At 38.8% G+C, this 17325-nt stretch overlaps 1 protein-coding gene across 3 annotated transcripts; it reads left to right on the top strand.

Moving 5' to 3' along the window:
• The first annotated feature begins 2074 nt into the window (after positions 1–2074).
• Positions 2075–8717, top strand: LOC117235746. Of its 3 annotated transcripts, none has more exons than XM_033498062.1 (4): positions 2075–2223; positions 4276–4798; positions 6753–7058; positions 7478–8717. In XM_033498062.1, exons 2-4 carry the CDS (start codon positions 4277–4279, stop codon positions 7877–7879), a joined length of 1230 nt encoding a protein of 409 aa, XP_033353953.1. In that variant the 5' UTR covers positions 2075–2223; position 4276; the 3' UTR covers positions 7880–8717. The 3 variants fall into 3 exon arrangements, with proteins under 3 accessions (XP_033353953.1, XP_033353954.1, XP_033353956.1); XM_033498063.1 differs by lacking the exon at positions 2075–2223 and adding an exon at positions 2361–2658; XM_033498065.1 differs by lacking the exon at positions 2075–2223 and adding an exon at positions 3249–3411.
• The last annotated feature ends 8608 nt before the right edge of the window (positions 8718–17325 follow it).

A 17325-nucleotide genomic window follows, 5' to 3' on the forward strand; every position in this document is an offset into this window, starting at 1 on the left:
AACCGACTCTTCGACGACTCTTAACCGACTGAAGAGTTTACATTCATTTGTTTTCGAGACGCTTCGGACACACATACTTCCACACATTGATATTCACATACAAGTATCTCTATTACGCCTTTAACCTAGTCCAGCACAGAAAATTATACATATCTCAACAATACATATTAATGGAAGAGTAAACAAATCGACGCGACGTTTGGAAGAATATCCAAGCAAATGTGCGATAGTGAATAAATAAACGACTGATGTAACAGTTAGTACATAAAATTAGGTTTCTTCGACTACGATCCAAGGATAAGATAAAAGAAAATGTTGGAAAAGAATGAAAAATGTCGACTTTCTTAGACGTATACTGCATCCTCGGAGGTTTGGTTCCTATTTGAAATCATAACCGGCTAGTGGTTGTTTGAACAAGGTGTAGGCGTTCGTAAAAAAATAAAAACAAGGTACGAGAAAAAGGAGTGAACGTGATTTATTATTTTTGCAGAGGTTTCCAAATTTTTCGAGGTACATCGAAAAGTTTTCTGGTCGTGGAAATGCGGTAACCGAGGAAACAATTCTTGGCTTACCGCATGTGCCATAAAAATGTTGGGTTCCCAAAAATTTTATGGAAACGAAGGAAAAAGAAAAAAAAGCGATGGCAAGACGAGAGATACGGTAGCTGTTTTGTGGCCCTCTATAAAAGTTATACGATAGGACCTGGGTTGCCTCAAGGTTTGAAAGTTTTGGCATTGTGAATGATTTGTGAGGCTGCTCTGATCGGATCTAACCATAGTTTTTCCTTCGTTTCTTCGTCTTTCCTCAAAAAAAAAAAAAAAGAATATGTAACAGTTTCCAGAGTTAATTCTTCCTCCACCTAAAAATGTGTGAAGGTATAAGCAGAGCGTGTAATATCGAGTTATATACAGGGTGGTTGGTAACTGGTGGTACAAGCGGAAAGGGGGTGATTCTACGCGAAAAAACAAGTCGAAAATATAGAATACAAATTTTTCGTTCGAGGCTTTGTTTTCGAGAAAATCGACTTTGAATTTTCGCTCGGTACGCGTGCTGTACGTTATAACGGATCTCACTGTAGATCGTTGTCTCGATGGAAAAAATAAAAAAAAAATTAAGCTAGTCATCTTTTCCATTTATTTAGCAAGTTACTAACTTGAAGTCGAAAATATAGAATACAAATTTTTTTTTTTAATTTTTCCATCGAGACAACGATCTACAGTGAGATCCGTTATAACGAGACGCGATAAAGTGCACGCGTACCGAGCGAAAATTCAAAGTCGATTTTCTCGAAAACAAAGCCTCGAACGAAAAATTTGTATTCTATATTTTCGACTTGTTTTTTCACGTAGAATCACCCCCTTTCCGCTTGTACCACCAATTACCAATCACCCTGTAAATAAAATAAAAACTGCTGACATAGGATACGAATTTACATCAGCTACGACACGAGGATACGCAATAGGCGAATACCTAACTTAAAAAATCATTATGGTTAAACGCAACTCGATCGTACAGTGAAGAAACATGAATTAACGTAAAACGTATATTTTTTACAATGGCTAAAAATGAAGTGTCAACGAATTGCTTCTCGAGAACTGATACAATTTCTTTCTTTATTGAATTCTTTCAATCTCAGAACTTGTATGTTCTTCGATTGCAAATGCTCTTTTCGATACTGTTTCCTCAAGAAGTATTTCACTCTCGTTATTACTTCCGAAATCGCGTTATGCAGCGTCCTACTGTACTTTGGTATTAAAACAGATAAAGTTCAACCGATCTAATATCGATCAATTACGATTTGAGTTTAAGTTTAAGTATGGCCTTCGTCCTGTTGAGTCATACTATCATAAGAACTGTCATATAGAGAATACTATCATAAGCAACTAATTCTCACACTTTTATACAGCGTGAATTAGTAAAACTCTATGTGTATGTACATAATTAACTTCGTACGTATTTTCAAGCTCTTGAATCGTTCTTGATGATCGTGGGCGATCAGAGAGAAATGGTAGCTCTGTCATATTTGTACAAGCACGTAGCGTGTATGTATCACTAGTACGTTGAGCCTATAAGAGATCAGACGTAGAGTGTTGGCAATTATTGCAGCACACGGACGTGAAAGCTACGCATTAGACGGTCGCTCTTGTGATTCAGAAATTTCGTTCACTTTCGAACGTCGCTGCCAGAGGGAATAGTTAGAAAACGAATATTTGCAACGTCGAGGTAATGTAAAGTGTACTTTAAATTTGAAAAAAAAAACGAACAATAATCGATAGAAGGTGTTAATTAAACTTTCATCGATGTTTTTGTGCTTGGTATTTTGTTGACGTTACGAGAAGATTTTGCATCTTCTTTTCAAGGCGAATAATTCGATGGAATACTATGTTCTTACGTACAAGTTATATGTGTATTTTTATAACGGACGGTGTAAAGTATTTGCTCGAGGAGAATAATTCTATATGAAACAGCAAACATCGAGTGAAAGTGTACCGAATGTTTATAAACTTAGGTATGTTTATAAACTAAGGTAACATCAGACCAAAATACTCGCAGAAAATGAAAAATATACAGTACAGAAATAACAAGACGAAAGGTTAGAAGTTGGTGTAAGAAGTTGGTGTATGCGAACATAAAAGGAGTGATTGTTCAGCATCGAGCGTGAGTTTTATGTGACTATGTGCTCTTATATCTGACACGGTATTTCGTTTTTAATAGTTTCTATCGAAAAACTCGACGCACGTTTTATTAAATTTCCGATAGGATCTGATTTTTATTAACATTTGCCATTCCTTGTACGATTAAACAGCCAAGAATCGCCATCGAACTCGACAAGATTCGACAGAAACTAACAAACTCGATAAGATTCGATAGAAACTGAAGATAGTTGCTACGAATTTTAACAAAAAAAAAGATACTTGCGCAATTATGCCAAAGAATTTTATGGATAAATAAGATCCATGGCAGAGGTTCGTGGAAAAATTGTACGTCAGCGAGAGAAATAAACTACTGTTTGAATATTTTTTACCACTCGCTATAGATGCACTCGAAGCAACCTTTTGTTCGCTTCTTAGCAGCGTCATTTGATTTCGAAACTCGTCACTGGCATACATCATTGAATTGGAGCTATATGTATACCTCATTTCTCACTGTTAAACATATGCACACACACATATGCGTTTGCTCACACTCCATTTCTTTTCGGTATAAAAGTATCGGCTCTCTTCTGCAGCGTTTAGTTTCTGATTGACCCGCGTTCTTACAGTGTCTTCTCTTTCTTTGGAATTTGATTTCTTTTTGTTTATTTTTATCGTTAGTTCTTTGACTGATATCTCGATGACATAGTTTCTCTTACCACACCATTAAGAAACATTAAGAAAAGCTTCATGGAAAGAGTTGTTAATATAACGCCAGGTATATCGAGTTGTATTTTATAATAAAAAAGTAAGCATAGTAAAAGATGCACTTTAGAATGGCAGATTCGAAGCGAATCACAGAGTCGAAGGGTTCGGTACATTTTTACGAAGTTAAATTTATTAATCGTGATAGAGACAGTATGCGATGCTTGAGTCGTGGAAAACGTGACGCTTGTGAACGATACGTTTGCAATGATTATGTCTCTCGTTGAAAGAGAAAGGCAGAGCGTAGAGCGTAGAGAAAGGGAGCATTGTATAACGTAGCGTTTCAAAGACACGCGATGAATGCAATAAATGCAATAAATGCCGGAGGAAAGTAATAAAAAGATAAGTAAAGTAAATAAGATCGCGGAATCTAATAATCTAATAATCTCTTCTAGATTATTAGATATACTATTACAATAGCAAATATAATTTCGCAAGTATCACGATAAACGCTATTTAGTATTTTACAAAAGTAAAATCCAGGTATCCCAGTATCGACGTAGGTTTTATATTGAATTCAACCGTACATTCGGAAAGAAATATATACAGGGTGGTTGGTAACTGGTGGTACAAGCGGAAGGGGGTGATTCTACGCGAAAAAAGAAGTCGAAAATATAGAATAAAAATTTTTTTTTTAATTTTTCCATCAAGACAACGATCTACAGTGAGATTCGTTATAACGAGCCGCGATAAAGTGCACGCGTACCGAGCGGAAATTCAAAGTGGATTTTCTCGAAAACAAAGCCTCGAACGAACAATTTTTATTCTATATTTTCGACTTGTTTTTTCGCGTAGAATCACCCCCTTTCCGCTCGTACCATCAGTTACCAATCACCCTGTACATATTGTATAGTATATTATAGTATAATATTTTCAGAATGGAAGTAAATCCTTTGAAAATCGATGAAGCCATCATCGAGAAAGCCCTTCGAAACAAGTTATCGGATGAAACTGTTAGAGTTTTGGAGATCCAGCTAAACTGTATGTCAGAAAAAGGATTAAACTTTCTTAGTGATCTGTATAAAGCGCACATCAGATATACAGCTTCTTCGATCAAAAAGAAAGAGGAAACGAAGTCGGAAAGATCGATCAGTTTGGTTATTAAAGCCGAACCTCTGAGGGAACTGTCGCGCGACATCGTTCGTCAACAAAATCTGTTTATGATCGAATTGAAAGTTCTGCGTGACGTTCTACCCAAGATGAAGGAATTTGTTTATCATCAACTCGGTCCAAATTTATTATGCGATTTCGACGATCCTCGCATTCTTGTTATGGAAAACTTGATAAACAGAGGATTCATTATGAAGGATCGTCAGAAAGGATTGTCGTTCGAACACTGCCGTTTAGTCATACAACAACTCGCGAGATTACACGCTGGATCTGTCGCAGTTTTCGAAAAGGTACGGATCGCACATTACGTTCTAAGCTGTATCTAAACGTTGCTTAAAAATCAAGTGTAAAGATCATCGTAGCGTGATTCTGGATCTATGCAGCATCTGTGAAAAAAATGTTTGTGCACAATTCACTTCGAGCACGAGTTACTAGTTTAAAATTTTCCACATTCACTGCCGTCACACGTGCGGATCACATCTGCGTCCTATTCACGGTGATCCGAGATTCAAAAATTGGCCGATTATGGCGAGATGGAATACCACTACGCGCCATTAATTTCGTCTAAGAGATGAGAGCGTACAAATTGTAAATGCGTTGTTATCGACGTAAGCAAATAAACGAGGTCGATAATATGATTTCTAGTAATTCCCGCCCACGCGTTAATTGCCGAGCCTCTTCTATTAAATCTTTCGACTCTTGCGGATTTCTGACGGCGGAAATTCCCTTATTTTGTCGATCGAGGATGATACACTACTCGAGAAACTGCTTCTATTTGTAAATAACAGACGTTTCGAAAAGCACGGTTCGCGTTGCAGCGAACTATCTTTATGTAAGTCCGACGGTGGTGAATAGGCACGAGAGTAGAAGCTATAATTAACTTGTTCGCCTTTACGTCAATTGGTACGGAGTCGACTTTGTTCCTTTGAGACTTTTTATTCTCGCGATGAGTAGTTTACGGCACGATGAATAGAAAGAAATGTGACATTGAAGTTATAGCGTTCGAGGGCAACTTTCCACGAACTTCTTTTTACAAATCTCCACCGATCCGGAGGTTTACATATTTTTACACGCATGTCATTACACACTGTAATGTCATGTACGTACAGTACCATAGTTTACCGACAATGTGTGCGTTCCTGAACGCCTATTATCCGATTCTACTTCATACGTGTGACGTAACGAATTAATGTTTTCGGACTGAGTATTTACAAATCTCAGCTCGTTGAACTCACAAGGGAAGCTTCAGACATGGTTCTCGCGGATTTCAATGAAATCGAACGCGGCGGTAGCTTTTACGCGAAATAAACATACCCGTAGTTTTATCCTCGGATGATCGATCAATTCTGAAGGTAAGATAATATTAAACCAAGTTTTCAGGACAGAAAAAAAATACATGAAAAAGCTCCGCTCCCCAGTGGCTTAAACCCAAAAATTGTACTATACAACGAAAAATGTACATAATACAGCATGGCTACGTCGTAACGCCGCGTATCGGTACCTTTGCCTAACATATCATTACAAAAATTCACCGTTTATTGTGAATATGTACCTAAAACTGTATTCTTGGACTCGATAAACTTTAAATCTCCTAAAATAAGATAATATTAAAGATATTTCAATTTTAACGTTGTGGAACTTATGGTATAAAAGGGAAGGAAAGACTTGTTTGTTTATGTTCTCCTTATATTTTGTCGAAGCTTCTCTTGTTAGTTTTACCGAAACCTTGTATTCAAACAAACGAATAGCAAAGTCCAGTTATATGAACATTGTTTTCGATTATGCGAATAAAGAAACAGCCAGGGAGGGAAGAACCAGTGCGCTTCTACTAAACTTTCCGTTTAAACAAATTAGACTTCTTAAATTCGTTTATCACATTTCACTTTTAAACTCTTTTAAAATTCTTTAAATTTTAAACTTTTAAGCGAGGCGATTAGCATTATCCGTTGCGTTAGATCGTATTTCTACGTCGGTGTATTCGATCGCCATTTAAAATTACAGGTCTCCGCGTTCGTAACTATTTCTGGTAGCTACGTACAAAGATCATCCGTCGTTTAACCCCAGGGTGGATCACGCGAAATAATTTTATATTAATCGTCGATAGCAGCGAATCGGTATATTTTTCGTTACTTGTTACTCAGTTACTTGTCGTAACTAATGGTTACGTCTTTGATCAATTATTTCTCCTGCATGTCTGAAATCTCGTCAATTTTTACGTGATATTAATTCGAGTGAATTTTTCAGGATCCACAGATAATTGAATCTTTTATAGATACTGGCATTGTGTCGACCAAATGTCCGAAAGCTTTTATACGAATGATGGAAGTAAGCCTTCTACGAATAGCTAACGAAATACAAAGATGGTCGAGCGAAAAATACACGAGTGCGGCGAATAAGCTGATCAAATTGTCACCAACTATCGGAACGCGTTGTATCGATGTGTATAATTACGACGTGGATGAATTCTGCGTACTAAATCACGGAGATTGTTGGATAAATAATCTAATGTTTCGAGAAAACGAGAAAGGCCAACCTATTGAAGTCTTATTGGTAATACGTGTTCCATTACAACATACACGGTGTTATACTCTCTTGTAAAAAAGACGCAGTCACGACAGAAGTATAAAACATATAAGAAACGTAAATAGTATATCGACAAGTTGCCGATATATTTTATTTTCATCGACTAACGATAAATAGGTCTACTATAAAGAAATGTATCAGGAGAAATTAAGAGGGCGACGATGAAAATTTACGTGGCGTTTTATATGATACGTTCGTCTTATCTTAGTCATAGTCGAGTCGATATATAGAAACTTGGAAAATAAATACGCATTAACATTTTAGAATAGTTCGAGGTAAACGATCTTCTATCATATGAAAACTAAGCCACCGGATCGCCTTCCTTATGCCGTGGAATCGGAATTTTTCTTTTCCTTTCTCTGGTTTTACCATAGAGTATTTTCCAGGTCGATTATCAGATGGCTGTTTACACGTCTCCAGTTATCGATCTGTTGTACTTTTTGAACATTTGTCCAGAATTTCACGTAAAGTACGACAACGACGATGATTTTCTGGAACTTTATCTGCATACTTTGCAAGAGACTATGAAAAATATCGATTGCAAGAGAAAACCGCCCACGATGGAACAGTTAAAAGAAGCGATACATAAAAGAAGGATATACGCTGTTTTCTCTGGAGTCGTGCTTTATTTACGAATGATGGGAAGTAAAGAGGATACCGAAGATTTCGAGGAATTATTGACCAAGTTGTTAGGCGAAACTAAAATGGACGTTTTCAGAAACCCGGACGCGGTGAAACTAGCGCATAAAATGATCCCAATTATGAACGAAAGAGGTTACTTCGATTAAAACAATTCGTTTTAGTTATTAAGATAAAGGAAGATTATTTATTCTCGATCGTATTCGGCACTATTTTGTAACGTTATTATGCCTATATATATAATATTGCCATCGTATCTTGTAAAACGTGGCTACAAATACGGTGTCTCGCGAAAGTATTCGACTATTTATCGCGCAACCTTTTATACGAATATAATATCACGTGCATTATAGAAAAAATTTTGAAATTCTGTCCGCACTGAGACACGTGTCTCGCGTTTGTTGCGAACATACGCTTTGCGAAAAATTAATATACAGCGTGGATAGAAATCCGAAACGTACATTGAACGACGTACAGATCTCGCTACGTATTGTAGCTTATTAAGATAGCGAATAACAGACTGTTCGAGTACCTGCTTTGCTATCGTATTTGATATCTCGTAACTTCTATTTACGTTTACAGATTCGTCTCGAGCTTTGCCAATATGCGTAATCGCGATAGTCTCGGGTAGTTACAGTGCCAGCGAGATTTCAAAATGTTTCGTATAATAGAGAAATGAAAGACAGGGAATAATTTCTAGGAGAGTTGGAGTATCCTTGCCAGCTACTGCCTTACATAAGAATAAAACACGCTATAAAATTCCGACATTCTTACTAAATTAATACTTTTTTCGTTCCTTCGATCCTGGGATATATCTTCTCTACTAAAAGTAAAGCGAGGAACTTTCGATATATAACGCTGCTCGAAGTCGAGTTTATCGAGTTTATCATAAACGTTGCGATATATGGAAGAATTGTAATCTCCAGGAGAATATCATTGTATTTGAGATTTGTATCAGAACAATTAAATATACGATATTAAAACATAGACGCGTACGTTATATCGTAGAAACGAAATCCCTCGACGCTTTTAACCGGAATATCTATGAAATACCGCATCGCACCTCGTTGCTGGTTTCCCATAGAACCATTTGAAAGATTTCTTTTTTTTTATTTATTTGAATTTTTGCAATTTGTCCAGTAGGACATTTGGTAAAATATTACAGCTTGGTGGTATAATAATATAACATGTGGATGGCTACCCCCAATAAGTGAGATACCAATTTGAAAGATGACGCGTTTCTTCGATCAACGATTAAAAGGGTTGAAATAGTAAATCTCGATTAACGAAGATGCTAATCGCCAGTGTCGATCCAAGTTGTAAAGTCGTCTCGAGATGCAGCGAAGAAAAAATTGCACCATCCATTGGACACACTGGATGTGCTTTCAAAAAGATTCTTGGAGAGCAAGCGTGCGACCTTGGCGGTCAGCCGGTAGCAATTGATTTATTGTAGGGCAGTAAAGCACTAGGCTAAAAGGTCTCTGAAAGCATCGTCTTGGTAACCTACATCGTGAACAGAGAAATTGTTGTGGCAAGCCTCGATGGGGTGGCCTTTGCCTCGAGCAGAAACTACACTATCGGGTAAGGAAGAGAAATCCGCGATGGAACAGATGGAATTCATCTGCACGAGAGAGGTCTTTTTGCAACATCCGTCACTGTTTCTCCCTTTTAGTCTCTTCTGCCTTTAGTCTAGTTGGCCAACGACCTGTCTACCTTTCTTGTTTGCATTGACCTGAAAAATGTACGTAGTCGACCGAGAGTCCGGGGATTCGTAAATCATAGTGGAAAGGCGAATTGGAAAAATTCGGTAGTCGATTTTCGGTTCTCCGCACGAGGTATGAGAAAGTTGGAGCGAGGATGCAGCGCCGAGGGTAAAAATAAGACATAATAGAGAAACTAGACGCCCGTGCAGTATTCAGGTTATTCGGTCGTCAGTGGCAGAAAATTCCGGTAGCTGGCCGCGATTAGTTCCGAATCGGTTCGGAAATTACGTTACAGTAGAAACTGTGCGTCCCTCTTACTTTCGCATTTTCCGCTCGATCTTGTACTTGCGACAAAAAAGTATCTTACTTCGTAAATACCGTGTGAAAGTTTATTATCGAGCGAATCTCGTCGGCAGTTTCTCTGTTCATCGAAAAAGTAAAATAAATTGCGGAAAAATTATAATTTCGATGGTTGTCTCTTTCGACGCGTACAGAACGTGCCAGCGATCGCGGTACAATCGGCGATAGGGCGATTCTTCGCGAAAAGAACAAGTCTTTCGTCATACGATGCTTCGGTTTCGAGAAATAAAAAAAAGAAGAAAAATATGTCAAACAAAATTTGTCCAATTTTCCTTATTTTCGGGGAAGTAGAGTTCGAAGTTGTTTAATTAAGAACCGAGCTGGTACACGCGCGTGATAAATTTACAAACTTATCTTCCTCGAAAAGAAGGAGATCCTGCGAACAAACGTGCAGGTACTTACACGCGTATGACGCGGTTCTTGTACCGATTTATATCGAATTCTCCGTGAAACTTTTTCCTATCGAATTTGCGTTGTGTCTGGATGAAAAAAAAATGATTACGTTATTGCGATGTTAAATTACAATTGCTATCGATTATTCTAACCGTAAGATAAAACGCTATGCGGCGACGATAAAAGAAGTTAGTCTGAAAGGACATAAGAAATCGCTCGAAATTCTCGTGGGAGTTACTAATCCCCCAATTTTTCAGGTGTTCCATTTAACTAGGCGTCGGACAACTGATTTGTCAACGTCCTTTACCTGAATAACGCCTGTTTCTTATTTGTCTTCTAAAAGAAAATGGTGTCAACCCTGGGAATACCTTTGGAATTTGTGAGCCGCGATTGATGAATTTCGAACTTGGAAATTTTTTTAGAAGCCCGAATTGTGCAACGAGATAAATGTGATTTTTCCACCGACACAAAGGGTTTGATACTCTTTAAAAAAGGGAAGGAAAAGAGGGAAGAAGGGGAAAAAAATCTTTTGATGGTATTGAATAACACAGTCGAACGGAGAATATTGATCCTCTTAACATCTACCGCCTAATCCTTCTATTATTATATCATCGCGTGACCTTCGTTTTTGCACCTCTTTGAAAAACGTTGGAATCTAGTTAGGAAATACGCGACGTTATTAACAATATAAACGAATTTCATATATTTTAGTTACGCACTATATTATACAGGGTGATTGGTAACTGGTGGTACAAGCGGAAAGGGGGTGATTCTACGCGAAAAAACAAGTCGAAAATATACAATACAAATTTTTCGTTCGAGGCTTTGTTTTCGAGAAAATCGACTTTGAATTTTCGCTCGGTACGCGTCCACTTTATCGCGTCTCGTTTTAACGGATCTCACCGTAGATCGTTGTATCGATGGAAAAATTAAAAAAAAAAAATTTGTATTCTATATTTTCGACTTCTTTTTTCGCGTAGAATCACCCCCTTTCCTCTTGTACCACCAGTTACCAACCACCCTGTACATATGCTTGTTACATATACATTTTTTAATAACGCGACGCTTCTATAAAGATAGTTTTGTAGCGGCACATGAGTCAGAGGACAATTCGAATCACGTTGTTGTTTTGCCTCGGAGTATCAAGACCGTTAGGTTACAAGTAACGTAAGAAGAAATAAATTGCGGGCAAAACGACGTCGCCGCTACATGCAACCGTCGAATGAAAACGAATTTGCATTTTCCGACTCTCCCCCGACCGGTATAAATAAATGGACGCGATCGCGAGCGACAGTACATATGGAATTACAGTCAGTTGTCGATCAGTTATCAACCAGTTATCAAGGAATTATCAGCGATCTAATTAACGAGTAATTAGCGACCCTATTTTACGACTTATACTTTTACGACTTACGTTTTAGCGAATCGGTTAATACGAGCATCTTTGCGAATATCGCCTGTACTTATTTATTAATCGTTTAAAAATATACTCGACGGTTTTGCTTATCAAGTATCTCGTTATTTAAACACAAGAAACCACGCAACATTTATCACATTGGTAACCCCGACGCGAGTCGAACACGACTAAACCTCTACAGTTTCGTTTCATCGAAGATAGCCGAAGAAAATTCTGTTTATCTACGAAGAATACTATTGTAATTATCGAAAATATTATAATTTGTCAATGTATATCTACATATGTATATCTGTATAACGCGTTAAATAGAAAAATATTCAAATTGTGTAAAAAAAGATCGCTTTGGAGGGGATGCAAATTTGACGTATGAAACCAAGAGGCAAACACGGTCTTATTCGATGGAACGTTTATCCAATGAAAAGTATCTATAAGGATAGGAATGAGATTGTACGAACGACGATAAAAAGAGAAAATCTACTTATCGATATTATCCCTGAATTTCGAGATTCATAGGGGCGTATTTACCCTGTCGGGACATGCAATTTTGGCATACGACGTGTAAATACAGACGTGTCATTGGACAACAATATACCCGTGGGATCGAAAGCTCGATTCCCGGTGTCAACGACCACGCTATCCTGAATTTTTCGATGGTGTTCCGTGACGACGCGACGTCGAGTAAATTATTGCTAAATGGTGTACCGGCGGATGTCAAGATGCGGGCCTCGTTCGGGTGGTCGTGGGATCTTTCGGCGGCGACGACCCTTTCGAAATACTAGAATGTGGAACAGAATCTTCTTAATCATCGACCAGCAAAACAAACAGTGAACATTCTTACGAAAATTGTATTAGCGTTTGTCGTACGTTAAACGAACAACCCTATTCTTTTTCCGTTTACAGCATTTGTCGATGTTTCCTCGTCGCAGCTACCTCTAAACGAGTTTCTGAACGAGCCTAAAAAGTATAATTTTTGTTTTACATGTCGCACACATCGAAGAACGATAGGAAAGTTTTTTTTTTTTATTATTTAATTTATACTTTACAATTTGTCCAGCTGGACATGTGGTAAATTATAGGAAAGTGAAACATGGAAAATGTCAATTTACCAATATGTGGTAATGACTTATTGAAAATTTTAAGGAATATGTTCTTTAGAATTTGTCAAAAGAACGTTTTATTCCATTGTTGCTAATTTTAATTGTTTCTTTTATATTACAGGCCAGATATGGTATCGCGATAGTGTACGATATTCAAACATATACAGCAGATGTGATACGAAGTGACGTTTGAAATTGAAAACAATTTATTCCAAGCTTTACGAAACGAGAGAAAGTGGAAAGGGAATATCATGTATCGATGTTTTTGTTTTGTCGCCAAAAAGGATACAGGTGTCTTGGAATAGTCAAATCGATCAGATGTATTTTCTCTCGCTCGCGAGTCCCGTTAAATTTGTTGTTAATAGTATACAGTGTGTTTATTTTTATATTGAATATTTATAAATAGAGAAGTTCGTGTCCTTGAGCAGGAATCGATCGAACGGTGTAGCAAGATCGTCGTAAAGGTTTGGTTAAAATTAGCAAAACTTTATGACGGCTAATGGAAGTAACCTTAAGAGCTCGACCGTAGACTTGCCATATATTCAAACGAATATCAACGCTACGTCACCTTGGTTCTACGATGTTTTGAAAATCTGCGACCACATTGACATTGAACGTTGACGAGTATTCGCGTTGAATATTCCCCCCGGTTTGTTTGTAAGGACTATAAATCAAGTAACAGATTTATGGGTCAGTTCCGTGCGGCTGGAAGGTATAGCTAGCCATTCGACACTTTCTTCTCGCTGGTTTTTCTTTCACATCCCTGTCACTACATCTTCGCCTCAACGATCCAAAGACTCGACCATGTTCCACAAAAGCCTCTCGTAAATTGTTTAGAAAGCCTTGTGCTCACATTTACGTTTACTCTTCTTCGAACAATTCCATCGAAGAAATAAAGTTCGGACCATGTTTGTACCGATATTAGTAGCACAATAAACTACCGCTTGATATACGTCCACTCTGTAATTTATCGATATCGAATAACGATAGAATAACGCGACAGAACAACGATAGAAATAATTACGAACAATGTCCTTTCTAACAGACTCTGTTATACCGCTTTACCACGTACAGACGAGTACATAACACGATCTCTGTTTGGACGTGATTTCTGTGCGAAAGGCAGAAGCCAAATGCGATTATGATCACCGGGGACACAGACAGGGGTGTATTATAATAAAGCGAAAGTGCTGTTATAGAACTCACGTTGAGCGACACGTGGCGAATCGTATCCTGATATTGTATCACTGTCTGCCACGTGACTATCACTTTATAAATATATCTATCGCACAACGTTCAGTTAGTGGCGCGCTGAACGTCGAGTTTCGGTCGAACTCGCTCGATCGTTCGTCTTCTTCTTCGATATTTCGATGTAAGCAGGCCAATTGTCATCCTCTTCGGCGTTCACATCTATTACGCTAATGATGGTTCGCGAATTAAATAGACCGGACAAAAGTTGCCATACGTTGCGCGAAGTACAACAGTTGTAGCGTATACTATTTGGTCCTTGAACAAGCGTACAAAGTGGATCAACACGGTCGAATGGTGAAAACAGGAGAGTCCCTGACGTCGTACATACGTGTCTGTTAGGGGTGTCAATTTGTCCGGTGGAAGTCCAGTTTGTCCCTGTTTGTTTCGAGGAGAGCTTTATTTGCAGCACACAAGGACCACGAACGACAGCGACGGCTCGAGGGTGACGGGGTGGGTAAGAGGATGAAGCCCATATAGGAGCGTGGAAAAGTGGACGCCTCGCGTTATAACGACGTCCTGATGCCAGCTTCTTGTTTCAGGGAGGAGAAAAAAGGCCGGTAACGAGGCGCGACAACCGTAGAAACAGCTGTTTCACAAAAGCTGCGATCGAGAAACTCTTGGCTCGGTCCGTTGAGATTCTGGCTGAACGAAAATTCTCTCGCTATTACTCCGACTACCTCTCGAAAGAATTACCGCACAGCTGTGTCGGTTGATACGCGTAAACACGAGCAACCTACCATCTATCATTTTCATGTGCTTCGAAAACAATGATTTTTGATAAACTTTACGGTAAAGCGCGGCGACTTACGATAGCTCTGACGCTACCATACGCATTACCTCACACTCGACAACGCTTCCTCTTTTATCATTCTTAGCTGGCGTCTAAACTTTGATCTATCAAAAGTTATTTAAAATATTCAATTGACGATATTACGATATCATTGACGGGAGCAAGCAAGTCGTCGATATATCGCCGTTGATTGTTTCATCGATATGGAACTGTAGCGGTAGATGAGAAATGGCGATTATACGCGGATGAAGCGGTAACTCTGCATAGAAAACCGCAGAGACGAATGACGAATGGCTGGACGAAACAGAGTCGAAATCCGTAGGAGAGAAGAGAAGATCGAAGGGAAAGAGAGGAGGTTGGAAGATGGGGTGCTGGAAAGGGAACCGTGTATGTTTGACGCACGTGCGTCTGTTACGCGTGTATCGGGTGCAAACGGGGCACGAAACCCCAACAACAAGGGTGAGAACATGCCGCACGGACAAAATGTGACATCCGGACTGATCAATTCCCAAGATTTCCGAGGACATGGCCTAACCCATTTACCCCCCGCGGAGTTCTCATTCTCCATTTTTCACCGCGCAACTTTACGTATCTTCTCCAGGCGGAATCTAACTCGGCAGTGAATTTCTGTCGTATAAAGATACGAATATATATAATAACATGGACATACTACAATGACGTAGTAAATATACGACAGTAAGGCGACCCTAGTATCATCGAACAAATTTTACAATTTATATTTGATACATGCTTGTACGAAATTTTGTTCCTTCGCGGCGCGTAGAACCGGCGCTTGAATGGACGAAATACGCTGTAGACTTGCATCAACTTTTATAAAATACGTTCTAATTTTAATCATTATGCGCGTTATGGTTTCGTACTTCTACTTGTATTATATTTACCTTTCTCGACTATATTTACGGAATTTATTTTCCAAACAACAAGCGCGTCAACGATATTACGCGCGTGATACTCTTTTTTTTTAAATAAAAAAAGATATTTACAGTCTTCTCCGTCTCTATTCTGTGATAAATAAGAAGCGCATCGAGGATAAAAATACCAGAAGACGAATAAAGAGGAAGAGGAAGACAGAAGGAAGGAAAGAAGAAGGACATAGTGTTCCTTGTAGACGGTTTCTATGGCGTTGTTTTCGCCGAGGAAAGGACATGGCAGAGAGTTTCACCGCGATTGCTGTAACAGCATCGCCGTGATGAGAGACGCGCGTATCGGTAATGTAACCAATCACCGAGGTGAATCTGTCTGGCTATAAAGCTGGTACCGGGTCCGTGTTGGGTCGCGTACCCCCGGCGTTAGTTCAGCTACACCCGGTACGAGTTGGTTTAGCTTCGGCTCCCCGTAACGAGGAGTTTAATGACATCGTCGGCGTCCACGTTGGACACGTGAATGTCAGGAGAAGTTTCTCCCTCTCCTTTATTTTGATGTATCCACGCCCGCCGTACTACAAAATTTGCTTCCGTTACCTTTTCTATCGCGCCACGCTATTTTCTCTTGCGCTACGCGTGACTATTATTTCTCTATCGTTACAATCTCATGGTAAACTGCGTCTCGAACAACGTCTCAAATTACGTATTGGAAATCTGTCTCGTTCGAAGTAAAAGAAACCGCGATAAAATAGCTTAACATGTCGCGGCTCTCGCTGTAAACTATCGCTGCACGAAAACTATGCCCTTCGCGACATATCTTCTCCGAATGTCACACATTTGTGGCGCAAAAATAAAATTTCATCTCACATTATCGGTGTAACAGAGTTTACTTACTTAGAAAGAGAGAGAGAGAGAGAGATTCTACAAAGTTTTGAGAAAAGAATGAACCACACTAATAAGAAAACAAGGTGTATAGGTATCTACCGATACACGTTCCTTTACATTTAAGATTAAGAATATTTCACTTTCATAAACGATTTTCTTCAACGTTACCAGGATATTTTTGTCAACGTGCTGTTCTATGTCACTTGCAAGTCGTACGATTTAAGATGAAAATGTTAAGCACGTAAAAGCTTCGACGATAAGATAACAGAATCCAACGTGATTACGTTATACCTGTTTTATTTTGTAATCAAGTAAATTTCACGCTTCGAATAAAATTCGAACGTGTATCGTACCGAGGCTTTATAAAGATACCTAAATACGTTTCTAAGCTTTTGTAAAGTTGGATTTTGCGAAGCGTGATTCAGCAAATCAAATTTGTTGTTGCCAATCGGTCAGCAATGTTTCAGCGGTATTAATTTGAAAAAGGTGACACGTGCCCGACCTAGGAACGTTCCGGTCCCCCGTGGTTAAAACAGTAAAAAGATGGACGAGAGACACGCGGCTCTTACATCGGTTAAAATAGGTAGACAAACCAAGTAGCACGGGTGGAGGATGCGAGCTAATGACGCGTGCTTGTCCAAGTCGTTAGCGTCCAACAGTACCCCCTTATTTTTGTATTAAAAACACTCCCACCCGGCTTACACAGTTTCCTTTATCACGGTCCGACAAACGATGACGATAATCCTGTTAATTGTTCTGGAAGAAATTGTACTAGTCGTGAAATTTGCTTGTCTTTGATTTTAATATAATACGTA

Source organism: Bombus vosnesenskii, unplaced genomic scaffold, assembly GCF_011952255.1.
Source record: "Bombus vosnesenskii isolate JDL3184/JDL3185 unplaced genomic scaffold, Bvos_JDL3184-5_v1.1 scf7180000013319, whole genome shotgun sequence".
Taxonomy (NCBI): Eukaryota; Metazoa; Arthropoda; class Insecta; order Hymenoptera; family Apidae; genus Bombus; species Bombus vosnesenskii.